The sequence below is a fragment of the Gymnoscopelus braueri genome (genome assembly GCF_963280865.1).
Source record: "Gymnoscopelus braueri genome assembly, chromosome: 14".
Classification (NCBI taxonomy): domain Eukaryota; kingdom Metazoa; phylum Chordata; class Actinopteri; order Myctophiformes; family Myctophidae; genus Gymnoscopelus; species Gymnoscopelus braueri.
The window spans coordinates 30,648,664-30,675,812 of record NC_137619.1 but is presented as its reverse complement, the minus strand read 5'-3'; the positions used below and the strand labels follow the sequence as shown (position 1 = coordinate 30,675,812).

General features: G+C 42.2%; 1 protein-coding gene across 1 annotated transcript in view; it reads right to left on the bottom strand.

The window, feature by feature from the left end:
* Window positions 1-27,149, bottom strand: part of LOC308100590 (ryanodine receptor 2-like) — a gene marked incomplete at its 3' end in the record, with an annotated part of 113,856 nt that overhangs the window by 20,528 nt on the left and 66,179 nt on the right. The window contains exons 65-91 of the mRNA XM_080449658.1: window positions 26,863-27,110; window positions 25,431-25,512; window positions 22,559-22,689; window positions 20,982-21,302; window positions 20,267-20,507; window positions 19,575-19,662; window positions 18,992-19,093; window positions 18,311-18,475; window positions 16,386-16,517; window positions 15,965-16,077; window positions 14,596-14,692; window positions 13,018-13,148; window positions 12,337-12,388; window positions 11,484-11,537; window positions 11,224-11,323; window positions 10,126-10,205; window positions 8,489-8,565; window positions 8,219-8,292; window positions 7,792-7,872; window positions 7,305-7,393; window positions 5,959-6,087; window positions 3,259-3,363; window positions 2,896-2,977; window positions 1,457-2,787; window positions 1,175-1,230; window positions 683-827; window positions 307-393 (exon numbers count right to left, since the gene is read on the bottom strand). Coding sequence (XP_080305784.1) covers window positions 307-393; window positions 683-827; window positions 1,175-1,230; window positions 1,457-2,787; window positions 2,896-2,977; window positions 3,259-3,363; window positions 5,959-6,087; window positions 7,305-7,393; window positions 7,792-7,872; window positions 8,219-8,292; window positions 8,489-8,565; window positions 10,126-10,205; window positions 11,224-11,323; window positions 11,484-11,537; window positions 12,337-12,388; window positions 13,018-13,148; window positions 14,596-14,692; window positions 15,965-16,077; window positions 16,386-16,517; window positions 18,311-18,475; window positions 18,992-19,093; window positions 19,575-19,662; window positions 20,267-20,507; window positions 20,982-21,302; window positions 22,559-22,689; window positions 25,431-25,512; window positions 26,863-27,110 — 4,393 coding nt within the window. The remainder of the gene's footprint in view (window positions 1-306; window positions 394-682; window positions 828-1,174; window positions 1,231-1,456; window positions 2,788-2,895; window positions 2,978-3,258; window positions 3,364-5,958; window positions 6,088-7,304; window positions 7,394-7,791; window positions 7,873-8,218; window positions 8,293-8,488; window positions 8,566-10,125; window positions 10,206-11,223; window positions 11,324-11,483; window positions 11,538-12,336; window positions 12,389-13,017; window positions 13,149-14,595; window positions 14,693-15,964; window positions 16,078-16,385; window positions 16,518-18,310; window positions 18,476-18,991; window positions 19,094-19,574; window positions 19,663-20,266; window positions 20,508-20,981; window positions 21,303-22,558; window positions 22,690-25,430; window positions 25,513-26,862; window positions 27,111-27,149) is intronic.

The window sequence follows — 27,149 nt, the reverse complement described above, 5'->3', positions numbered from 1 at the left end:
TGTAGGCCTCTTAATGTTATTTCTATTCCTTTAATTTCCTTAACCTTTATTTATTCATGGAGGTCTACACTACAGTACCTATGGCAAACATCCTGCCAAGTGGAGTGATTCATAAACACTGTACTGTAGGTTCAAGACCTAGAGACTGCTTCTAACAAGTCTCAACCCTCAAATATTGTTGTTTGTTAAAGCACACACAAGAGACACCATTTGTTCGACTGATGATAGGAAACGAGACCCAGAAGAAAGAAAAATGGATCAAAGATTGGAACACTAATTAGTTAGTAATTAAAATCATTTCCTCACCTTGTAAAAGAGGAGGATGAAGTTAATTGCAAAGGCGACAAAAAGATCCAGCAGCCGCATGTTGTAGAAGTTCCTAGCAAAGTAATTCTGCAGAAGACGGCAATTAGAAAGAAAACAATCAATTTCACAGGAAGGAAATAAACATGTTGTCGTGTTGCTCGAGTTCCTGTTTATACTGTGTGTGTGTGTGTGTGTGTGTGTGTGTGTGTGTGTGTGTGTGTGTGTGTGTGTGTGTGTGTGTGCACGCGCGCCCGTGCACACATGTGTGAGTGAGTACAGTATTTGTGTTTGGATGAATTTTATGCAAATATATTGAATATGTGTGTGTGCATCTATGTGCACACCTCCATATGGCTTTATAGTGTTCATTCATTACCAGCAGCCTCTTGTGATGAGTGCTCATCATCTCCCTAACGGCAGACGGCTGGCTCTCTGGTTGCTCCGCTTTAATAGAGAATCTCCTGTATGTCTGTGTAGCCTTGACCTCTTCCATCATATCCCTCTCATCTGAGGGCTCTTCACTGAAAATGGTGCAAAAGCAAACAAAAGGGAACTCAAACCATTTTGTTCTGACAGTGATTCGGATATTGAAGTCGTAAAATCATGACAGATAATTAAGTCTTCATATTTTGTCGTTTGTTTTGGCCTTGCCGCGTGAATTATCCTATCTGCACTCCAGGCCATTTACAAGGTTTTTCTTTTCTTTCCTCAAAAACAAATCTTTAGAGTGTTTGCCTTGCACACAGACAGTGTATTCTAACAAAAACGGATTCTGTAAATAATAAGACTATTGATCAAAGGTGTGTCATAGACTAAGGTTGAAGAAGGTCAAGTAATAATCAGTTTCAGAGGGATGAAAGATGCTCACTTTGCTTTCTGTGCCTCAGACAATTTCTCATCACCCCCTTCTTTGCAGGCTTGGGCCTAAAAGTGTTATAAACAAAAGACATTTGGAAATCAAACTCGAGCATTAATCAATACTTTCATATCAAAGTGCCATGTGTTGAAAGGTAATGGCACCAAATAAAATTTGATTTTGAGAAAAATAGTTTGCTATGCAGCCCCAGAGAAAAAGCCTGTCTGTAAAAAAAAAACTACATAAATTACACCACTGCAACTAGAGAGAGATAATCAATCCCAGTCCCATCACCTGATATTTGCCCGAGGGATTAGTAGTGTCTCCATGTCTGGTGGCGCCATTGAACAGGTCAGTCAGACTGGCTGTGAGGTCATGCGTTATAAGTCTGTATTGACCGCCTTCCCTCCTCAATCTGAGGCCAAATATGTCAGACAGAGCACCCACCTCCCCGGGGAACGTGGCCACCACCTGACCCAGCTCCCTCACCTCCCTCTGGGAGGAGAAGCTGGCCGTGCGCCTCCTCAGCCGCTCCCCTGCACACGTCACCCCCATGACTTCATCCAGTGTCGGCTCGGGGATACCACCCAGCAGGTCCAAGAGCCTCGTCCTCTTGGCTGCTTCTATGAGCCCCCCGTTGACAAAGGCGAGGTACAACACATAGAGGACGCCACGCACTGAAGCAGAAATGAAACGGACCACGCACATGACGATGAAGCTGAGAATGGACATGGCCGATGTGAGGAGGTCCCTCAGAGCCGTCCACTTCATCTGTTTCCTCAGGTTTTTAATGGAGAATAGAAACATCAGCATCATCAATCCATGGGGTAGGCACGTCATTGCAGACCATATTGTGGATAAGGAAAGGACTCCGCTGGTGTCTTCCTTGCCTCCCCCTTCACGAAGACTTTTCTCTTCCTTATCGTCTTCCTCTTTTCCAGCGCCTCTCTCTCCGGCATCTGAGTCAGATATCTGGGCCGCTAGCTTCATCTCAAAGATTGTATCCTCACAGAAATTTACAAACATCTCCATCCTTTCCTTCTCCCCACCCCCATTGACCACATCAAATATGAACTGTCTCTTCGACTCTTTCACCTGCGGCTTCTCCCACTGCGTGCGGCTGGACTCACTGATCTCAAAGTAGACCCGCTCGATGCGCTTTCCACTGCCCAGGATCTCAATGCGTCCCAGGTAGGGCTGGAAGTAAGTCAGGATGCACTTCGACAGCTCCAAGAACATTCCCAGACGGGAGTCATTGGGCATGTGCTCGGACAAGTTCGTCAGGAGAACAGCGATGCTGAATCCAATGTCTTTGGCCGGTTCGTGGAAGCGGTCAACGAAGGCTTCGTAATCCAGGCGCTCGCTCTCATCGGTCTCCGCGCAGGAGAGCAGGAAATGGGTCTCGGCATGGGAGAATCGATTGCAGCTCTCCATGGCTCGCTGGAAGTCCTTCTTGGAGACGCGTCCCTTGGCGTCGGGGTCATACTCTTGAAAGGCATCCGAAGAGGTGAGGTCTTTGAGTTTGAGGAACATGTCAAAGAACTTGAGGATCATCTCCACGTTGCTGGATGACTCTACCAGCATATCCACCATCTGCTTTCCAATGGTCCCATTCACAACATTACCTACAGAAGAAAAGGGGATAAAATGGACAAATTAGGTTTAGCAGTGATGATACTAAACTCAAATCACAATTTACAAAATATCATCAAGTGGACATGTGCTAATCCTACCCTCTAACATGGACAGCAGCATCACCACCATGTCCTTTTGTAAATCCATGAGCTCTTTCAGAAGCTCAATCTGACTTGAATCCTATAATGAAAAAATTAAAGTTCTGACATTTCAGGCATGTGGCAGTTACTTATAAACATAAATGCCAATACTTATGGTTATAAGAACAATAAATACCTACACAACAATAGTAGATGAAACATCAGTTTGTGTATCTCAACATTGTACATGAGAATTTGTGTATCCTCAACACGGTACAGGAGCAAAAGAATATCATAATATTACCTGGAATATTTTTGGTTTTAGCAAAATAACAGACAAGGTTTATACACATGAAAATGTTGAAGAACAATGTATAGAACCTGAGAAAGCTTCATCTGCATGTGGGCAAAAATGTGGAGGAATCCCACCACAGCATCCCACAGCCGACTGTGGGCAAGACTCTGCTGATTCCCAGTGCACGGACCCTGAATACAGATCACAGCATTAATTACAGTATGTGAGCTTTATCACTTAAGCAGGTGCTGCTACTAATTTATCTAGTAGAAACAGACAGTTTCACAGAAACATCCTGTTACAAGTGCTGTTGTTACTTAAACAGTAGTGAATCGAAAGGAAATTAATTGAGCCTAGAAAAAAAATACTAACGATACAAACATAATTGTCTCCGCCAGGCCGAAGGCATGCCCAAGACTATATTTTGCAACCTGTCCGTCCCTCCGTGTGTCCGTGTGTCCGTGAGCAGCTAATCTCCGGCACCAATGGCCCGATCGCAGCGAAACTGTGCATGCACACTCCCTGGATGCCAGAGCAGAACCTCTGGCATCTTTTTTCAGATCGGCCTGTTATAGCTCCACCAGGACTCAGGAGCCTCAGCCTCATGGTAGTGCTATAACAGGCCGATTCACGTTTTTACCTATAACTGCACCGATCTGCGTCAAACTTTGCACGCACACTCCCTAGAGGCCAAGGAAAGACCTTTGCCCTGCATTTTTCACATTTTAGAGCGCCACCAGGAGGCCGACTTTTGTAAAACATTTTTTTTGCTCTTACTCCTTAAGATTCTGTCCAAAAATCACGCAAATCGGTACACAGTATCTCTATAGTCATGTGATCAAGACAAGTCTGTCCGATATTTCATATTCCATCCTACTTGGCTAACATTGGCTTCCAAAGTTTGCAGGATTGGTCCGTTTTGAACAAAATTCCTGAAATCATTAACGCAGTGTGCGATTTCTGTGAAATTTTGCACACACATTCCCACTAGGCCGAGGAAGAAATGTCCCCCTTTTCACATTGGCCTGTTATAGCGCCACCAGCAGGTCTAATTTAACAAAACACATTTTTGGAACAAAATGCCTCAAATCATGAATGCAGTGTCCAGTTGCTGTGAAAGGCCTAAGAATAAATGGCACCCTTTTCACATTGGCCTATTATAGCGCCACCAGGAGGCCATAATAACCTACGTGACCTGGCGGAGACTTATGCTCCGAGGAGCACTTTTTCTAGTTTAATGGTATTTCTACTTACTTGCTGGGAGATTACATCTACTTACAACAGATCTATACCATAATTTAAACACGACTTACAAGATCAATCAACATACAACAGTCAATAGAAATTACACTTGTTAATGGCGGAGGGCAAGAAAAAAACCGACTAAAACAATTTAAGAAAAGTTGAAACCCCTGATTATGTCATCGTAATCAATTTTTTTCTAGTTCTAATGAGAAAAGTAGGCCTATCAAGTTCAGGCGACCAGTCAACACGTGATCTCGACTCAGGCGCATCTGCATTCTGTTTGTTGCAGAGAAAAGTCTCTCAACAAACACAGCAGGATGTTATAGCGGAGGGTTATGACCCTCAATAGGTTGTGAATATTTTTGACAAGCTGTCCAGTACTTCAATTAATGTGTGAAATTTCTCCTGGTCTATTTTCCGTTTGATGTTCTCGATGAACCAAGTTCAGCATCAGCAACGATTACAATTCCATACAGAGCTTCTGCTGGCAGCCTGGCACAGGAGGGAGGGGGGGGGGGGGCTAGATAGTGCTGCAGGCACACAGCAGCACTATCATGTCCATCTCCAACAGGAGAGAAGCACAACTTCATAGATTTTTTCAATCGCCCCCGCCAACCGAGTCAGTCATGTGTTAATTAACTGTTCTGTGTTCGTCTACACATCCAAAAGTTACGCTTTTCAGCTGCAACTACTTAAGTGTGTGATTCACTGACTGATACTCCCTCCATCCATAAATTGGTGCTTTAATAGATTAATATGAATACAAAAATAGCTCTGTCTGTCAGCCTAAGTTGATCAAGGGGCAAAAAAAAATTCAGAACCCAAGATATGATGATTTGAAAATGTTCTGCTCCATTCACTCTTTGTTTAACTTCTTACTGAAAAAGGCTGTATCTCGGCTCCTAAGCACTTTTTTTTTACAATGAATTTTGGCTGTGGCACTCAGAGCCAAACTGCCATAAATAAGCCGGGCACTGAATGAGTTAAGATCGGAAAAGGTTTAGGGGTAAGGCAATTTCTCCCTGTGCATAGTAAATCCACCCCTGGTCATGATGTTAGGAATTGGGGTTGTGTTTAAATTGCAGTATACTGTAGATCTGTTGTAAATGTAATTAGATGCAATGTCCCTGCAAGTAAGTAGAAATAACATTTAATAAAGAACATATCATTTCTAATGAAGCCCAACAGTATAATAGTATAACGTTATGACGTTAGAAGAAGTTGGGTCGTCAGTTGTGTTTATATTGCGGTACAGATTTGTTGTAATTAGATGTAATGTCCCTGCAACTGAGTAGAAATGTAGCAATAATTGTGTATAATTAGGGTATAACTGCGTTTGTTTCTGTCTAAAAAAAAAAAGAATTCTAATTACAAACACATTTGTAATTACGTATTACGTCTAATCAGGTGTACCGTAAATTGGGCTGCGACTGTAAATCTCATAAATTCTTATAAAACTTTTTAGGTGAGCAAAATTCCCTTCAGGTAAAGGAAGGCAAAGTTCTTGCGAGTACACATGGATTGCTGACTCCGTGACTCACCTGAATGTACTCAGTAAGTGTGTTGAACACTTGCTTTGCTACACTGATGGCCTTGGAAAAGTTGCACTGTCCGTTCTCATCAATCACCTCCTTCCCCGAGTAGAACCAGTAGAAGTCACTGATTGACTCCTGCAGATAATCACATAATATATATATATATTTAAGATCCATGAGGCCAAGGACACATATTTTTTGTTGCTGAGAAAATATGTCAATAACTTTGAAAATGCTTAGTGCACAGTAGTCAACCTTCACAAAATGTGTAGCATCCGAGCTAGCTCAGGCAGATACACTCGAGAGGTTTATATGCATGCGCAGCACTATGTGGGCATTGTATGTGACATGTCAAGCAGCTTACCAAATTAATGGTCTATTTAAGCTCACCTCATTCATTGTACTTCCTCTTGCCGTCAGCGCCACTCAACGTTGTATGCGCTTTGTTTGCTCCCAGCAGCACCAGAAGGCTCTGCTTTCCCTAAGGGTTCTGTTTTCCCCGTTATAGATGTATAGTGTATCTCCCTGCTTTTAAATGGTCTTCTAATGTGCTGAATAGGGAGTCATGTAGCAGAGCCTGAATGCCAAGATCAAATAATAATAATAACACTTGTATTTACATATTATAAACAAGATGTTTTCAGTCTACTCGTGAGTTATCTGACTGAACTAATTGGATATAATGTCAATCTAACCAGAAAAAAAAAGGTCTCTAAAGTGCTACACACTACAGTGAGGTAACAGTAGTTATTTCAGCTGCTGCTACCTTATCTGTCTGGCAATCATCTTTGGATTTCAGTAGGAATGCATCCATAGATCTCTTCTTGAGCCACACCTTTATGGTGAGACTCACATGTACTGTGCTGCTTCACATTGTATTGATCCCATGTGAAATTGAAAAATAATTCTGGTGAATTTAGCAAAACAAACTCTCAGAGAATCGCCTTGCAACAGCTTCACCAAGTTAGTTACCTATAGTGTCCTTGTTTGAAGCTGCATTTCCTTTTCTTTGTGGTAGTTTCCATCATATTCCACCTAAATCTGCATAGCTTGTGAGTTTGTGGTGATTCACAATTTTCTTTGTGCAGTGTAGCATAGTCAGCAAAGATGGAGACAGGTTAACCTGCACTTGACCCACATGTGCGCAGTTTGATTGACCTTAAGAGTATGAAACCCCTCTTTTATTTTTTTTAAATGAAATTCCAGGATATGAAACGACAAACATTCAACAGTCAGCCATCGAGGTGGTTGGTGGGAGAGGACAGGAGGGGGGGGGAAATCTAAAACTGACTTTTTGGTTTTCATGGTGCTCTGGTCATATAACTATGGGAAGGCTTTCAGTGTAGGCTCACCTGTACTCTGAGTAGGTAGTCCACAGTGGAACTGACAATGTTGACAGTGGTGTTGTTCCCCCTTTGTGTCCTCAAATAATTCTGGAAATCTATAGCATATAACATTGAGTTATTAAGTGTCATTACATAAAAAAAAGAAGAAGCAAAGAGCAGGATAATGTTACAATATGCAATAGAACTTCACCCATTGCAAAGAGAAACCCAGTGGAGTTCACAGCAGACTGAAATAGACTGCCATTCACCTGTCTCTTTAATATAACAATGAGGTGGAAACGACAAGATAATAACCTGTCCCTTTCCCTTTCAAGTGACACTGAGCTAAGCATCTAGGGTCTAATAGACGGCTATATGGCAGTAATGGCAGGTGTGAGTGTGTGTGTGTGTGTGTGTGTGTGTGTGTGTGTGTGTGTGTGTGTGTGTGTGTGTGTGTGTGTGTGTGTGTGTGTGTGTGTGTGTGTGTGTGTGTGTGTGTGCGTGTAAAAGTAACCTGAGTTGTGTCCCTCACAGAGCAGCTGTAGGAAACGGAAAAGGTCGCGTGTCAGCTCCTCATCTGGCATCACCTTTTCGCCTGTGGGGCAGGGGAGTTGGGGGGGGGGGGTAAGAGATAAAGGCAGGTGGGTGAGAGGAATGGAAGTAGAGGGAATGTTTGATGGAAGCTATTCCAATTGAAAATGTGAGCACAGTGTGCATGGTAAGCGAGAGACATAAAGACAAAAGGAGGGGAGGGAGTTAGGCAGGAGAGCCAGGATAGCATTACGTGAAAGGACAGGAGCTCTGGATAATAATACAGATACCAAGGTGAGAGAATGGATAAGGAAAAATCAAGGGTATGTTCATTCACGGCCAATGATGCTACGGCTATGGCCATTGTGACACGGCTGTATTGAACTACGATTTTTCATTTCATACTGTACCAGAGCCTTCGTCCGTGGCCATGCCCAATCCTTCTGCTTTGTTCTGCCTCTCAAATGCATTCAGATCCAGCACACTGGGCAGCAGAGGAACGGATTTGTGGTCACACACGCACACATGAGACAGAAATGAGAACAGCTTTAGTGCTATGGCTATTTTCTCTGGTGTATTCTTATCAGTTAGCATGGCTTAGTGAAGTCTGTCACCCTCTGAAACAGGTGACAAAATACGTCAGATTATCATCATCAACCAGCAGCCTTCTGCTCACTCACCTGCACGACCGCGTGAGTCCCGCCATGCTTTGAAAAAAGCCAACATCTCGCCTGTCTTTCAAATAATCCAGCATTTTCTGTCACACAGAGCATCGAAGACAGGGAAAGATGAATGGATGAGACAGCATTATTATGCTAATCAGTAATCACTGTGAGTGTGTCAACAGCATAGCTCTCTCAAGGCAACAGCACTCATAGAAATTAATAGGATCGTTGAATGGCAGCTTCTGAATGGAGGAACAGTCCAATGCTCCTTGACATAAAGCCTGTGCCTGGAAATAGTCTATCTACAAGCTCTGCTATTTTAACAAGCTCTGCTATTAACATAACATTAACCGGTTTGCAACTGGACAGAAATTAATTAGCCAAATTAGCTTTGAACAAATAAAAAAAAATCTCCCCAAAATTGGCAGACTCAATGTTTTTTCCCACTTGCACACAAACAAGGACTGGATGTGCTAGAAGGGGAAAAGAATGAAGGGACAATTTTCCTTTGTGGAATAGAATGTTATAATAAGCTTGTGTCATCATTGTATTAACATCCAATCATAATGAAACTGTGTTAAAATTGCAATCATAACACTAGCAATAGTATGCCGTTATACGCATCACTCCAGTGTCAATATTATGGTATAGTGCTCAATTTCATGTATCATTGCTGAAATATAACCCATATTACCTAAGATCAGGTAATAATTAAAAAAAACATATTTTTAATTTGATATAATACAGATTCATACATAAAGAGGTATTGCTCCTTAAGATCATCCAAATACTTGAACCTCATCCAGTTTGCTTTATCATTTTGAAACCTCAGTTTTATTCCAATAAATTGAAATACAGTTTGTAACCAGCAATATCCTGAATTTTGTATATTTATTTTTAATTTAGCATAGTTTTGCTTCATAACAGGTGAAAACCGTTAAGTCATTTTTGAGAATTATAATTTAGATTATCAGAAGCAAAGACTGATCCGGTGTAGCCAGACTAATATCACTGCGTCTCAGGAGAGGACACATATACAGTATCTGAATAAATATATGTAGGCGCTGGAGCAACTCGGACGATTTTTCACGACAGATTACATCTTTGTCAGGCCATGCTGAGTTCCACTATGCTAGAATTCCCTTGAAGTCTATCCAATCAGGGAACCTATCCAAGAGGGAGGCAAACTCATATATTGTCAATCACAGCCTCACGCACGCTGCCTCTGCAACTTATAGCAGGCTGCTCATTCGCCTTGCCAATTCAGCGTCACTTAATTACCACACTGTCAGTCTAGCACATCGATCGGGGATAAAGATGGAACCAACCTACAAATTAACTGCTCCGCCTTTGTAAATAACGGTTTAGGCAGTGTGCATGTGGGCATGACAGACATCAGGTAAGTTTACCGTCTGTTCCTTGATTGGATAGACATCTTACCCAGCATATTTTTTAGAAGGTAATTGCACTGTGATATTTATAGCAGCCCCTACATTTCTATTGTAGTAAGACAAAAGGGAAAATAAAAGTCATTGTGACACAGCAGCAGTCTCTTTGCCATGACCATAACCAGAGATCACAAATAAACTTCAGCTAAATAACCAGTCTGGACCATTGTATCTGTATCATATGAAATAATATTAATACAGTACCTGTTGCACAGTGGCATTCCCACCGTTGAGAATGGCAATGCCCAGTTTCAGAGTAGAGGCCATCACAGAGCCCATATCCCCTTTAGGGATGAAACATTAGAACACACATCATCATGAAAATCACAAAACAACATGATGCGTCAGAGAAACAGGAAAGGGTGGGATCACACCGGCTCTAACCTTCAGGAAGGACATAAAGCGGAACTGAAGTGCAAATAAATACATAAAAATGCCTCCAGACCGAGGGCTAGGGGTGTCAGACACGCGCAATCACACCTACATGTCCTGCAGATTCAGGGATGTATGAGATCATGCTGTCAAACGGTCTTTTAGTAGAACTAGCTTAAAGGAGGAGTTCACCCAAAAAAATACTTATTTTCTATCAATTACACACCCCATGAAGCCTTGATTTCATGGATTTATTTTTGTTTTTGTGGCATTCCTAAGACAATAATTTGATGACCGTGTGTTTCCGGTAGGAGACACAAATAATCTACTTTGTGTCTCCTACCGGATACATTAGCCGGTAGGAGACGGGAATCAAATTATTAGCTTAGGAATGTGACAAAAACAAAAAAGAATCCATGGATTCAAGGCTTCATAGGGTGTGCAATTGATAGAAAATAAGTATTTTTTTTGGGTGAACTCCTCCTTTAAGGTAATTAATTAATATATAGACTAATCCTGGATAATAATCTTTGATCCGATTCAATTACGGTAATTCAGCCATTAGTTAAGACAGCAGTTACCCTATTTTACATAGTACAGAGGAGCTTGGGTGGCACAAGGGTAAAGTTCGTGTCCACCAACGAGTAGATTAGGGGTGCCTCTAGCTTGGCTGAGCATCTATACAAGCACACTTGGGCATGTTTATGGGAGGGAGGCCGGGTGGGGAGGATAATCTCTGTCGCCACACCAGCTCCTACGGACTGGAGCGGCACCTGTCAGCAGGGGTGTTGAATGGTGAGCGGTAGGGTGCAGGTGCTACTGTAGTGGGGGCTCCTCAAGAAAAAAAAAAGTTGCATAATATGGTGTGCACCGGAAAAAGCAGCATACAAGCTTATGTAGAGCACAAAACCATATATTAATCAGCATTACCTTTGCTGGCACTGATGGTTCGCAGGACCATCTCAGCAGCCCCGCGCTCATGGAGCCTGGCCTGCTGGTATAACAACTTCTGTTTCTCCATCTCCTTCTCCTGGGCAGCACAAATATCAGTCTATTATGTCAGTGAACAACTCAATAAATTAGATTAAATATCCTTTAACCAAAAGAACTCTGCAGACAAAACAATCAGCCCTTGAAACACTTGAAGGTGTTGTAAACGGAGTATTCAAAGGTAGAGTAGAGGCCCTCACTTCAAAGCTTTTCACCTCCTCCTCTCCATCCTCCTCCTCCTCTCTATGACAGCTCTGGAGGGAGAGAATAGACAACCATAACAACAAGCAAGAGAAAAGCAGTATGAAACTGAACAAAAAGCAAGCAGAGAGCGCACAAATGAATCTGACAATATAGGTAAGTTTGATTTATTTGGCACAATAAAAAGACAATACAACAGACATAACAAATTGTGCAAGGAGGAGGCAGGAAATCCAAAAAGGGTTTATGTCAGATTTATTTACCACTTAATCCCTGTATATACTTTGTTGTATAACGAATAGCAAAAATAGCCGCCCTACAAGCTCAAAACGCGTCGAAACTCGTTGTGAGCGTGTATATTGGCTATTTTAGCTTTTTTGGAAAATGGTGAAATCGCCTATAATGACATACTCAAAATAGAGACGCCAACTTGAAAGTGACTAATAGGACAGGACATAATGACTGTGAACTTAGGATGAAGTGGAACATGATGTTAAAAGTTACCAATTGGTACACTAATTGCATTTTAAAATGCAATTAGTGTACTAAAGGCCAAACGGTTATAGTGAGTTTGACCATATGACATTTAATTTCCAAATTGCAGGGGGAATTCAACTGACATCGCATCAAGGGACATAAAATTGATTTATACAGAGAACCAAGAGGCACATGGTTTGCATAACGTCCTGGATTGCAAACATTAGCCAGCAGCACATGGGAATGACATTGACTTTGGCTCCATATACAGTACATTACTGCATAAAGTGATTGGCAGGTTATTTGAGCACACAAGCAAATCACTTAAAACTATACAGTAAATAAGGTCGTTGTCCATTTAGTAGTTTCTCTCACCTTGGCCATAATAGCAGCATAGGACATGTAGAGACTGTCACTTCCAAGTTTACTGTGGACAGGAGAGATAGGCCAGACATTAGTGCACGTCAAGTGCCACCTAAGCAGGCTTAGGTGACAATAATGTACGAAGAAAGTCATTACTTTTAACACAGGGAAAATGCAACAATTAATTGCCTTTCAAGGTGAGTCTAGAGGGGAGGGTGAGGTAGCACCAGGCATGCAATGATCATTTGGTATGTTCTTGCACTCTATTTCAATGACGTGACGCGCACGTCACTTAACACCTACACTGCAAGTCACACAATGGACAATTGATATGCATCTAGGCTTATTCCTATGTTAATTCGCTAGGTGTGAGTCGGGAGCCTTTGAAAACTTTGTTGAGGTGCGAATTTAAAGTAGTTTTAAATCTATGCGTGTGCTCCTGGTCAAATAGGTTCCGGGACGGCGTGCAAGGCCGTCCAGTGAGCATTGCACCCCTGGGTAGCACTACATGTCTCATACAAAGGCTTTTAAAGACAATGGTCTCATGTCAGACAAAGAGTCACGATTTGTAACAACTTAATATCGACTTTCCTGGAGATTGATTTGGAGCTGTAATAAAAGTGGGATGGGGGTTTTACTGCATGTGAAAACTAATAATGGACAAACACACACCACACACACACAAACACAGACCTCCCTTCCATCAGAGCGCTCCTGCTGAAGAGTGTAATGAGTTGTAGGAGGGGATCGATCGGCATTGCGGCTCCTTCCGCCCCCTTCTCCTCATCTCCGACACCTCCACATTGCTCCGCCACTCCCGCCATCTGCAGCCCAAACACAAAGGTGAAGCCCTTCCTGTGTGCTCTCTCTCTATTAATGAGTCTATTGACCATCCACAGCCAACCATGGCTAACCATATCACATTGCGTAACACGGGCACGTGCACACAACTGCATGGCAATCTTATCCAGTTCAAATAGCAAACGTTTAAGCCACTGTAGCTGTCTCTTTCCCATTCTGTTTTGGTTGATTGATATTTTTAGTGACAAAAATGCTTATACAGTACATGAACATATATTTGTATTGTCAAAAGAATAAGAAACAAAAGTGTGTGTGTGTGTGTGTGTGTGTGTGTGTGTGTGTGTGTGTGTGTGTGTGTGTGTGTGTGTGTGTGTGTGCGCGCGAGTGTGTACGTGCGTGTGTGTTAGTTTTCTTATTAGCAAGATAGACCGGGACAGATTTTCATGAAGGAGGGAATGATAAGGCGGAGATTATATAAGAGCTTATACAGTCAAAAAGGTGCAATGTCAAAGTCAAAATCAAGAGCGCATCCTCAGATTTTCATGAAACTTGGTGGAAGCCTGAAGAGATGATAAAGTTTTGAGTTGAAAAGTATGTCTCACAATTGTGAGACATACTGTATATGAGATGTTGGTACAGGAAGGGCTTAAACACTTAAACCCCATATGGTTGAGTGGAGTGCCTCAGGGCTCTATAGTGTCTTTGCTGTTTTCTGTTATTGTGGGGAAAGCTTTCGCTGAAAAAGACAAAGCTCCACCCGACATGTCACGTTGTGGAGCTGTGGAAAACTAAGTATTTTGAGATGGGGGTCCGCGGCCAAATACATATCATTTTGGGTGGTCCTTGACATGGAAACGTTTGACAGCCACTGATATTATAGCAACATACGTTTTTTCAAACTAAAGTACAAAAAGAACAAAAGTAGCCTTCCATTCATTGTTACCGCAACAAGCCCCAAGCTGCTTTCTTGTTTTTCCTGCTTCAGGAGGAAAATAGGCATCTTCACAATTCTAAATTAAACTGTCCACAGCCAGACAATACACAGATTAGCTGAGACACAAAGTGAAGTTACTCACCCTCACACTCACAGAAACACATTAGAAACTTTAAAAAGTTCTCTCTTTAAAGTTCTCTCCATCCTGCCCTGTCTGAGGCTATGAGATCCCTTCTTTGTACCATGCCTGAAGTACATCAAAATATGTTGACAATCCAGAATGGCCTCGCATGTCAAAGCAAAAATGCCTAAAAACTAAAAAGCATGATCTATATCATCCACGTTTTCTGACTTAAACTAATGCTGCGTGAGCACATAATTAAACCAAGCAGGCAATAATCTCTTTTAATGCTCGAGTTAACAGAAATAAATAGTGATTTTGATGTTATTTTAGTTTGCTGTTATCACTCTTGGACCCCACTATCGCAGAGTGACAGCAGATCACATATTGTATGACATGTCCCTTTGACACTTACAGATAAATCATCCACAAGCTTTTCCTCAAAGCTGTGATCTTCCACTGACATCCAGGACTTATCATAGCCCTGCAGGAACAGGTTGACAGCTCTATGCCTGGGAAGAGGACAGAGAGAGAGATTTAGAAAAGTGAAGATGGGGCTGAAATAAGGTAAAGCAAAGGAAAATCAATACAGCCCCTGGAGGATTTATGATTATATCATTACTTTTAATCCACCATGGTCTCCTATTCCATATCATCTGTGGAGCTCATTATAGTCACCAGATACCAACAGCACAAGGATATCCCCAAGTTATGTCACACCAAATCTGAGATAATAGTCTTCTATCGCACACTATTGGCCTTTCATATGCTAATAACTTTGCCATAGGACTGCCTTGACAGGACTATGATTGATAGCCTAATTAGGGTTTACATTAGCTCCTAATTACAGTAGAAGTCCCCTACACAATGCCGAGGTCTCATTCACATTCCAGGACGAATAGTATTGACTCTTGTCGCGTTGTTAAGGGCCTCTGTGCCAAGGTTCATATATTCACTGTTCCATCACATACATAGAGATTTTCTTTGGGGAGGAGAGTAACACAATGTATCACTTAAATTATACTGTACATCCCTGCTGCAATATACAGTACATCATGTTATGGTGTTTTACATTTGTTAAGGTCCTAAGAAAAGTGTTTAGCTTAAAATACCATTTTGACTGAGTTTTTTTCTCCCTGCATGTTCTGAAAAAAATTCAAATGCAATGATAAAGAATCTGTTCTGGCTGCTGGGGGGCGCTGTTGTTGGAATTTTCAATGAAGCCACTTTTTTCCTTTCTTGGATCTTTCTTAGTTTCATCGCTAAACAAACAAACTGCTTCACAGTGGTACTGGTTACACCGATGCTGGTGATTTGAAAGAGGAATAAAAAATATTACGTATAAAGATAAACAAATAAAAAGAAAAATGTATGGCAGGGAGTACTTATGTTTTTTAATGCGGTGTGCAAAAATATGGTGGACGGGGAGAAAATGTCACCCTGGTGGGTGGAGCTCTCATTGTGATGTCACAATGAGGTTCAAGTACACAAGTTTTAATGTTCATTAATATTTAATTAGCTATTTTTAGAGTTGGGACTTATGCAAAACAGTCATGGAACATGCATTTAAAAAAAAATGTAGCTTACTTTGCGTGACTTGTGACTAGCATGACTAAATGTTGTGGTCTGCGCATGGCACTAATAGCTCTACAGTGAGTGTATGGTTGTCGATGTGGAGTCCATTCGTACGTTGGTGTTTGTTGTACCTTCAGGTTGTGTTCATGACACATGCATATTGTTGTACCCATGGAGGTTGCGTTCATGACCCATGCATATTGTCGTACCTGGGCAGGTTGTAGAGAGGAGCCATCCGGAGACAGGCCACCACTGCTCTCTTCCTCTGTTTGGATAAGACCTTATGCCACACAGCTTTTCTACTTCTCTGTGGGTGTTCCACCTGCACAATAGACCACTGTGTTACTTTGACTCTGATAAGTGTACAATGAAAGCAAATTGACAGTTTAATTTGGTTTCCATTTAGTTTCAATTGACTTGAACACAAGGCAAACAGGTGGAAAAAGCACTGAGGCGAGCAATATATTAGAACTTTAAATGGGCAAACTAGAGCTGTTCTCTTGCAAGGAGCACTCCTTTAATTTGTTGTCAAACATGACCCTTAGGAGTTACGTATGCAGGGCAATCTAATCAGATCAGTGAATTGGAAATCCAAAGTTATTCCAGAGTGGCTTTTCTCCCTGTGCCTACCTGTTCTAGGTGATAGAGGACTCGAGCAATGTCCATGACCCTGACCACAGTGCTCTGGGCGTCCGACACGGCCCCTGCATGATGTGGGAGCTCAGTATAGAGAGCCTCCTGCCACCAGCACGCTGGAGCCCCCTGATAGAGGACAAACAACGTGCGCATTTCCTTATTTGGATCTGCACTCACATACATAATACATGTATTTCACATGGTCCACACACAAAAAAATACTCATATTTGGCTTCAAAAGGGAGGTAGTTTGTCAATGATGAGGCACAAAGTTTGTGATGAGCGCGTTTTGAAGAGCATTTAATGAGTGTGCTTGTTTGTGAAAGACAAAATGTCTCATATTGTCTTATCTCTATTGATCATGTACAGTGTGTGTATTTGTGTAGGCTATTTGACATTTCTAGTCTCTCATGTCACATGAGTTACTTATCACTGTGAGATTATTGGAAGACACTTCTCTGGATGCAAAAGAGTACATTTACATGTATATTAAATCTCTTTTGCAAACGTCTTGCCTCCCACAAATTACAGTAGATGCACTCCAATTGCATTGTCATGCTTGTCTTGACACGTGTAGAATAGAGATGCGCGGATCGCGGTTTTAGCCGCGGTTGCCGCAGTTAACCGCGGTTTGGGGTGGATTCGGGTCAATCAAATATAATTATTAATTAATATCGGATAAACCGCGGGTGAAATATTGCGGTAAATAAATTAATGACATCTAATATATCTATCCATAAGATAGCTAAATCTCTGCGTGCTTGTGTCTGTGTGAGTGTGTAGAGCAGCCTCTGTGCGATGCGATCACAAAATGCATTGATTTAGCCTATGGAATGTCGTTGCGTCTTTTTTCTTTTTTTTAAACCGGTGCTGCGCTGAACATACAGAGCGCTCTGTATGTTGGATGCCGCATATGTTGGATGCCTGTATGTTGGATGCCGCACAGAGTCTGTTCAGCGCAGCAGAGCACGTGCGCTCTGTATATGTTCAGCGCAGCACCAGTTTAAAAAAAAGGAAAAAGACGCACCGACATTCCATAGGCTAAATCACAACTAATACTAAAACTAACGGGGAATACCAGAAAATAATAATATTTTGACATACGGGAAAAACGGTTGGTGCGGATGCGGATATTTAAATTGGATAATATAATTATTGCGGTTGGATAACGGGCGGATAATTAATTTGTACATGCGGATTCGGGTGACGTGAGAGGCCATCCGCGCATCTCTAGTGTAGAACAATATGCAAAATGCTTATTGAAAGGGAGATGGAAGAATGGAATGGAAGATTCATTAATTTAATCAGTGCTCTCATCTACTTGCATTGTCATCGGTTACACGGGATGCTGTCCTGTCATGTAGAATAGATAATATAGGATTTTATATCAACAATGACTTACACCTGTGACATGCCAAAACCCAGGTCCAACGCATTTGTTGGACCTGGTTTTTTAACTGGTTTCCACTTCCACCCCATAGTGGCATAGAGCTCCATCAGTACATTCAGTGGAAACTGCTAACATCTCTTCTAAAATTAGGCAACATTTTTCAATTACATTTTTTGTGACCCTTCACTACACATACACACCACCTCTGTCCTTTACTTACTTATCAGCATAAGTGCATATTACTGAGTTTAGATTCCATTTGCCATACATCACCGTGTATGTACCTTGCTCTGAAGATGTAAAAGGCCATTGTAAACATGCTCGCGGATATCCTCTTCAGTGTCCTTCTGTGAAAAGCAATCCACGGCCATTAGGAAATCTATGTGACAGAAACATCACAAAATGCCTGCCTTCCATCATGGCTGTGTCATTCACCCAAGGACTTCAAAGCAAAGATGAAAACCATATTTTCTGTCTTTCAAATGGCAGGGGCTGGGGGCGACACAGGTATTAAAATGTCCTCCCGTACCTGAGAAAAGTGGCTCTTGGCCAGCGCGATGAGGCTTTGGTCACTGGGAGCACAAGCACTGAGCCCCACGGGGAGCAGCCTCTTCACGGCCGCCACGATCAGAGACGTGTGTGTGCTGTAACGGTCCCCCTTCCTCTTCATCTTCCTCCCCTCATGGCCTGATGCCTGGGAAATGAAAAGCCACGAATCTGAATAAGCATACACAGTAAAATCTTGAGTGTTAATTTTAGCTAGTTAGTTGTAAACTTCAATGTGATTACATTACCTGCTATAATAAATGATCCAGGATTTTTTCCTACAGTGGTTTGCAGTGAAAGTGTTTATAGCCATCTCAGAATTCTCCATCTACTGTATATTTAAACACTTAAAATCCCTATATATAGTACTAGTTGACCACGGCCCCCCAGGGGTCTATAATAGGTCCGATAGTATTTCCTTCTCCACCATATCTCTTTGCCCCAGAATAAGGACGCCAGGGCTCAAGTTGTTTTATAGATAGACCTACTAGTTCAGGAGCTGGCGCTTCATTACATGACATTATGGAGAGATAAAAAAAAACATGGGGGGCTAGAGGTGCGAGAAGGACGCGGGAGTCATTGCCGTGTTGTTTTGATAATAGACTTGAAGATGCAATAGGCTTATATCAAAATGCCCAAATTGCCTGTTAAGGTCAATTTATACATCGCTAACCTTGGACAGTTTATTGTTGTTGTTGTTGAGCAGGAAAGCCAAGTTGTTGATTTCATTCTGGACCACGTAGTTCTGCTCCTCCCACTTGAAATTCTGTTGCAATATAAATAAGTAAATGTTATATACCATTATACAGTTATGTCACGGCCAATCGGCCATACAGTACTACTGTACCTAGCACTGCACATCTACAGTATAATAATTCTATTCATGAGCCAGTATATGCACACCTGTCTATGGATACTACTGATGCATACACTATGCACAATGTTCTGAATTTACAATGTCATGTGATACTGATATATATACAAATAAATTATGTATACACACTATTGTATAATTGCCTAATTAGGGATAATGACTGCAAATACCCAATGCCAATATCTACATATTTCTCTAGAGGATTTACGTACACTTTGCACGAGCAAAATGTGCCACATTTGTGCGTTAGTAAATCTGTCCCATTGTGTACATAACATAGAAACATGGCGTATTTTGCACTGAACAACGCATTCACAGTGGTAGTGTGGTGATGAAAAAAAGAAAAAAGAAATGTACTAATTATCACCCTCACATGAGACTTGGCCCAGAATATGAAAATCTCTGCCACCATGCTGAACAACTGCTCAGCTTCAGGGTTGGGCTCCTTTAACCATCTGGCTCTGAAAAAAAGACATCCACAAACATGTCACATCATGTTAACATCATTTGCCCAAAAGATAAGTATGATACCTGGAAAGATGGAAGAAACGGTGAGAACATCGAATAAGTTTTAAGTTGCAGTCTCTTCCATTCAAAGCTGCAAGGCCAGTTGAGTTGCCACATTGTTTTTGCACGTTTTCCCTAATAATAAGCTGCTTTTAAACTGAAGACATTTTTTTTGTTTTATACCTTTAAATGTTTTTGTTGTCTTTGTTTTGTATTGTAACAAAGTAGTTTAATGTATGAAAGAACATTGTCACTTTTTTATCATTGCATTTTATCAAAATAGCTGCAGCACTAACAGCAACAACATTTTTTGTATTATTAGTTGATACAATATTTTCAGAATTTATTTTAAACATGCTAGAATCACACAGTTTCTGCATGACAAGGAATTGATTTCACACCCAACGATGTGGATAAATTCCTCGTTTAGAGATATCATTTAACTGCCAATAATCTGTTTCACTATCAATATAATTTCACAATAGACACAATACAGTACATCTAAACATGTTAGCACCGCAGTCTTTGTCGCAGAAGCGCCTTGAGAGCACGCCTCACCGGTTTGAGTCCACAAACGGGATGAGGAGCGGGTAGAAAGTGTAGAGGTCTCGCACCAGCACAGTGTACTTCTCCTGTATATGTAGCTCTGCCTCTGAGAGGTCACTCTGGCCCTCCGTCTTCATATGCTCCTCCTCCAGCAGCACAGACTCCGCCCGCTTCCTCAGCTTCTCCATCAAAGGCAGGAAGTGGCTCTTCAGCAGCTCAGTGTTGGCCTTGCATATGATTGGCTGGGAATAAACTGACAACGGACATGGCCAGCAAGTTGATGATGTACAAGGTTAATTTATTTACCATGCTACTGAGGCTGCACCATCAGTGTTACCGGAGGCTTACAATTATTGTTATTTGAAAGAAAACTATCGTACACACTACACACTTAAACGAAAAAGATGAATCAAAGGTGTAAATATGTAATTTCACAAAAATAGCGTATTTATTGTAAGAAACAACCGTGTTTGACACGCACTTGAGAAAACAGAAATACAGATCTAGGATAAGATTTACCTTTTTCGATCCGCATTGTGAAAAGCCAAACCGGATCCCCAATCAGCAGCCAGTGAATTTGGTAAATTATTTGTTTTGTTTTTATAACCTCAGAGATTACATCACAGACCAGTTTCATAATGGAACAGATTTATCATTTGTTCAATAAAATAAAAATAATGATCTACCACAGTATCCATGCACTGCGATGAGATGGATTGCGCTATACCTGCCAACCGCTTCATCCAGTCGACGTTGCCCTTGCCGAGGTGGTTGGTGATGATGCGGAGGATGTGGCCGAGCAAATCGCTGGCGTGCTGGGTGGTCAGGGAGGTGCAGAGCGGGCTCCCCGCCTGGCCCTCTGGGCCCCACTGCCACCAGCGGGACATGTAGCTGCACAACAAGGGCAGGGTGACTTCGGTTACATGGCTGTAGTGGGCCTGGTGAGACGAGGCCCCCGAGCATGCTAGCTCCTCCACCTCCCTCAGAGCCTGCTCCAGAGATGGCAGGAGAGGACACATCTCCTCTACCTCCTCTGGCAGCCCCAAGTCTGAAAGAGATAGATAAGGAAGAGGAGGCTGGGATGAGGGGGATTTATTAACCCTAACCCTGTAGTTAACTAAAACTAAGACTAATACTAAGGGAAAGTTAAAGGTAGGGTAAGTGATTTGCAATTATTCAAATAATTGCAAAATGGGTCTATGTTCTGATAGTGCTCGTTACTATAGAGTGTCCTGTCCATATAAAGAGTCTCCATGTCTCTCCAGCTCTTTATAAAACAGAAAATGTATTTTTGTATTTTTTTTTGTAGTTTCATTTCCAATTTTATCCAACCAGGACAGAGAACTCAATCAGGATATAGATTAAACAAGTGAAATTGGAAGTGATGACACTTAGAAATGAGCAGACAAATTTTTAACTGGAACACTATACAAATTAAGCTTAAAAATGGGTACTTTCTCCTGATTGGCTGAGATTTTGACACCTACCAAAAAATGTATTTTCTGTTTATTAAAGAGCTGGAGAGACAGGGAGACATCTGTTACTGAACAAACACTCTATAGCAATGATTACTATCAGAATATAGTATTTTAACCTTTTAACAAAATACTTTTTGTTTTAACCAAAAAATATCACTTACCCTACCTTTAAACAAAAAAAAAGAAGAAAATAATAAACAAACAATGCAAAACTAAAGGATCAAGTAAAATCATATTCATTTTAGTTTTTGTTGCCAGACCCAGGGGGTCGGGCCTACATGAGGCTTTGTCGGTCCCCCTCTCCAAACGTTTTCGTCCATACATGGGCATAAAAGAGGTCAGTCGGTCCCCCTCTCCAAACGTTTTCATCCATATATGGGCATAAAAGAGGTCTGTCTTCTGTTCGGTCCCCCTCTCCAAACGTTTTCGTCCATACATGGGCATAAAAGAGGTCTGTTTTCTGTCCTCTTTTTGATTGGCCAAGCTTAGCGTGACGTAGTGCTCTGATCTTTCAACCACTAGGGGTCTGGCAGTACCAGGTCTCCTGGTTCCCTTGTTCCATCATATCTGATATAAATGTATTACATAAATGTGTTCATACTACCTATCTTAGCTTCTATAACTCAAGGCTTTCCTCATAATTGGCTACCTGCCAAACTAGTTAATTCCTAAAACTAAAACCAATGAATATGACACTATAGTAACTCTCTGGATGAATGGATATCTCAGGACTCAAATAACAGAAAATGATTTGAGTGTGTGCATGCAGGTGCAGTGTTGCATTCATGCATAAGGTGTAAATGCAAGCATGCTTATTCCTACACACCGTCACTCTCAGAGGCACTGGCGGTGTTGTAGATAGAGTAAGGGTTTTCTCGGTTGAGAGCAGGCTCCAGGAAGCAGACAGGAAAAGCCCCCGTCAAGGCTGCCAGACAGGCACCCGCTGCAGACCTCTGTCTGTATGAAAACACATTGTTATGGTCTTTTCACACAATGAGCGTCACTACGCCTGTGTACTCGCTTGGCTCCGCGGGGTCGCACTGCGCCCCTCATGTGAATACACAATCGCAGCACATTGTGTAGAAAAGTTAAGCACATTTCAACTCTGGCAGCGGGTGGGCATGGGCGTGAGGCCAGCATGAATACGACAGTTTCACAGTTTCACAGTTTGCAGCCGCTTGATGCTCCGCCTGTCAGATTTCCCTACCTGCCCATTCTCCTGAATTACTAGGCATGTCAATCATATGAAAAGAACTTTAGGAAGCAATGCAACTCCTTGCAACATGCAACTCCTTGCAACTACTCGCAACCATTATCCCCAATAGTAGAGATGTTTGGCACAAAAAATCGTGCACTTTTTGAAAGAAGGCTGAAACTTTCAGCATAGTTAGTAAATACCATAATATACATTTTCAGACAGGGAGGGAAGTAAGATTTGACCTCTGAGAGGTCAAATCCAAGATGGCCGCCAGTCTACTGGGTCTAAATGTCTAAATACTTTAAAAAAAATACATTTAAGGCGTTCTTTCCAACTAAGTTGGGGTTGCCCATTAATTTGATGATATGTTGGAGATTGCCAGGACCGAAGAACATACATTAAATCAAGGTCAAGGTTAAATTACATAGTAATAAGTATATTTAAGCTTTGACACTGGGTACTGCAATATAGTGAAACTGTTTTGTGACAATGGGAATAATACAAAATAAATTAACAGATTAAACCTATGGTGGTAATCTATTTTAATACTGAATTCATAGTAAATGACAATAATCAAGGTTCAAGGCTTCTTTATTGTCACATCTTGCGTACAGGAAAGAGTAAAACAAGACCAAAAATAAGTTGTGATAATAATGATAATGGTAATAATAAAAATGTAACAGTCTCCACAACAGAGGAACAGTGCAGTACATTTGAGAGCAGCTTTGGCACACTTGCATCGTCCAGTACACCCTTTCGTGCAGCGACAGCGGATTAATTCATGGCACGATTTGGATGCTTCAGAGAGAGTGGTCCAAAATGGTTGCCACCCAGTTGTTTCCTTTGTCCAGCCCCATTCAGATGGCTCTGGCATCTCTGGTTCCAGTACCAACAGCCTGGTAGCAAGTGCGCTTGATGTGTTGCTTGAGTGCTGCCTGGGTTGGAGGAATGCTCTCTAGTGTTCTTGACTTCTTCGTGAAGAGCTGTTTCCTGGCATCATTCACTTCCATGCACTCACTGGTTCGGTCATACATGAGCACCACAAATCGCTCTAGCAGGAACATTGATCCTTCACTGACCTCACTTGGCAACTGTAGGAGTTTACTGAAAGCCTCATTCACCTCTGGGAATGACTTCCAAGTTTCCCAGGCAGTCTTCTTTCCTCTGCCAGCAAACGCAGATACAGTGTCACACCCGGTGAAAGCGTGAAAGACTGGGAGAGTCAGACACTGTGTTGGAGTCATTGTGGCAACCATTTCATGAACAGCTATGTACCGAAAGCTTGATCCAACACCAAAGGCAACCCACAGCTCATCAGGACCTATCTTGATGAATGAAGCCACAGCCAGTACTACCACATCAGTATCATCAGTGCGTATGGTCACTTTCTTACACCCCTTTTGCACAGCATCTGCATCTCTTGCGAATATGGGGCAAGGCAGGCCAAGTTTGAATCAGCAGGAGAACTGAGGACTCCACTCCCATTGGTTGCATGAAGTTCCTTGCCCTCTACTAGAGGAATGTTAATAAATGAATTGTCTGAACCACATCAGGTGTGTCATTGTTGGTGTTGCCTATATATGAGACCATTGATTGTTACACTGCCATTTGTTGATTCTGAGGAAATCACTGCATTTTTTGGGCACATTTTTACCTTGACCTCGACCTAATTGCATTTCCTTGAAATCTGGTGATCTCGATAGTATTACCACATGAAAAGGCATCCCCTATTTAGTTGAAATGATACTTTAAACGTTTTTCTACTGTGTTTGGTTCCAAACTTAAGTTGGACTAGCGGCCATTTTGGATTTGACCTCTCACGGTCCTCAGCGGTCAAATCTGACTTCCCTCCCCGTCTGAAAATGAACATTATGGCATATACTAACTATGCTGAAAGTTTCACGCTTCTTTCAAAAAGTGCACGATTTGCTCAAAAACGGGAGTTAAACTGCTGTACTACAATGGCAGTTGCAAGGAGTTGCATTGGTGTGACATGGCCTTAAGGTTTATACTGTGTAAAATCCTCAGGATTAACTAACTGTGTACTAGCCCCCCCCCAAACACACACACACTCACACACTTGTAGACAGCTAGCCTCTTGCACGCAGCCATAAAAAAGTGGTTCTTAAGTAACGTGCAAGGCTGAATAAAATAAATATTTTATGTTATCTGTAAATTGAGACCGATTCGAGGGAAGCACTTACTTTGATAAATACTTTATAAATGCCTTGGACAACAATAGTGTTGAAAACATTACGTAATTTCTGTCTAGACAATTTCCCTTTTGAAGATTTCTCACGCAAAACCAAACAATATAAAGCTGAAGCTAAAGTTGTTCAGGTAGACGTGTACAGGGGTTACCCATTGTATGACATCATGAAAATAAAAAAACATTAAAGTGTCCAATAAAAACACAATTGCAAGGACATCCCCCCCGCCCCCTGCCAAACTGCGTCATCATCACACACGTGGACAGTACCCTTCCACACGTGTACAGTACCCTTCCACATAAATGCTGCTGCTGGTGCCAAGCGTGTAGAGACTGTTGAGGATCCTGTAACAGGACACCTGGACACCGCCCACTGCGAAAAGGGAAAAAAAAGGTGTCACAGTGATGCTTAGGCCTAATTTATACTTCATCGCACTGCGGTGCTGATCGCTGAAAACCTGTTCTCTGTCAATTGAGTAGACTGTTGTGGATACTGTAACAGGACTCCTGGACACTGTCCACTGGGTTTTCAAGCGAGTGACACTGCGAGCAATACCACAGTGTGATGACGTATAAATTAGTCTTTGGAGCTCCCCGTAAGTGTGCATTCACTGACAGCTTCCTGAATGTCAGCTACGCATCGAAGGACACAAGAGACAGAAAGCAGACACCCGTACAATCAGATAGATAGACATGGACCGTGCAGGGTGGCTGTTGATTAATGGAATTAAAGGTTGCTGGAAGGTCAGGTGTGTGTGTGTGTGTGTGTGTGTGTGTGTGTGTGGGGGGGGGGCAGTGCCTGTCCTCAGTCATGACCGAGAGACTTATTGAAACGTGGTTTCAAAGCCAGAGAAGAGGGAAGCTGGAAGGGGTGTTTCCCCTGAGTTGTTTAAGAGGCGTGGAAGGCAGCTGTTCATCTCCACAGATGTTCGTCCCCAATGCTCAACATATGTAGGCACTGGAAATGCACGCATAGTAATACATGTCGGCATGAGAGGACCAGGTGGCTTTGAAAACTTGATTCGACCGTTAAACTGTGTGACCATTTTGAGTTGTGATTGCGAGTTTGGAATGAGGGCTCTAAAAGCATAGCAAAGGGGAAGCTCCACACTGTCCATATTCATGACAATACTGTACATACAGTAAATGTTTTACTGTTAAATAGATTGTATATTCCTCATTATACGCTGTGGATTGACTGTACATATTTACCCATCATACCGGGGATAGACTGTTCATGTACACTTTTGACTACATTTATATTTGTCAATAGCTCACTTATACACCATGCAAAACCCAGGTAGTACAAGTGCAGATGGCCAGTCATCTTCTTTTGTTTGGTTACTTCATACCTAATCCCTGTATGTTACTACCAGTTTACTCCCTCTTATTATTGTCTCCGCCGGGCCGAAAGGCATGGCCGAGCCTACAGTATGTTTTGCACCCTGTCCGTCCGTCCGTCACCCCCTCCGTCTGTGATCAGCTAATCTCCGGCACGGTTGGCATGATCGCAGCGAAACTGTGCACACACACTCTCCCTGGATGCCAGAGCAGAACCTCTGCCCAAAATACTTCACATAAGCATGTTATAGCGCCACCAGGAGGCCGCTATTTGCAAAACACATTTTTTGACAGTACTCCTACAGATTTTGTCCAAACATCACGCAAATCTGTATACAATCGGTGTAGTCATTAAACGAAATGTACTTCAGACAGTCCTCACCAAGGAGCTCCTCTCCATAGTTGTAGCTGCTGAGGTGGTGGAAGAGGGAGGTGAGTGCGGGGAGGAGCGTGGAGGTGGTGTAGCCGAGGACTTTGCCTGCTCCTCTGGTCTGCTGGGTGCGACCCTGAGGGAGAGAAGAAAAGGCCACAGAGAGGTTCTCTACCGTCACCTCCAGATCGGCCGCAGCCGCCTCAAAGAATGAACTCAGGGCCGCCCGTGTTGACTCCGGGGCTGACCTCACCAACGTCCTGGAGACGGGAGGAAGATGAAAGTTGGGTGTACAAACC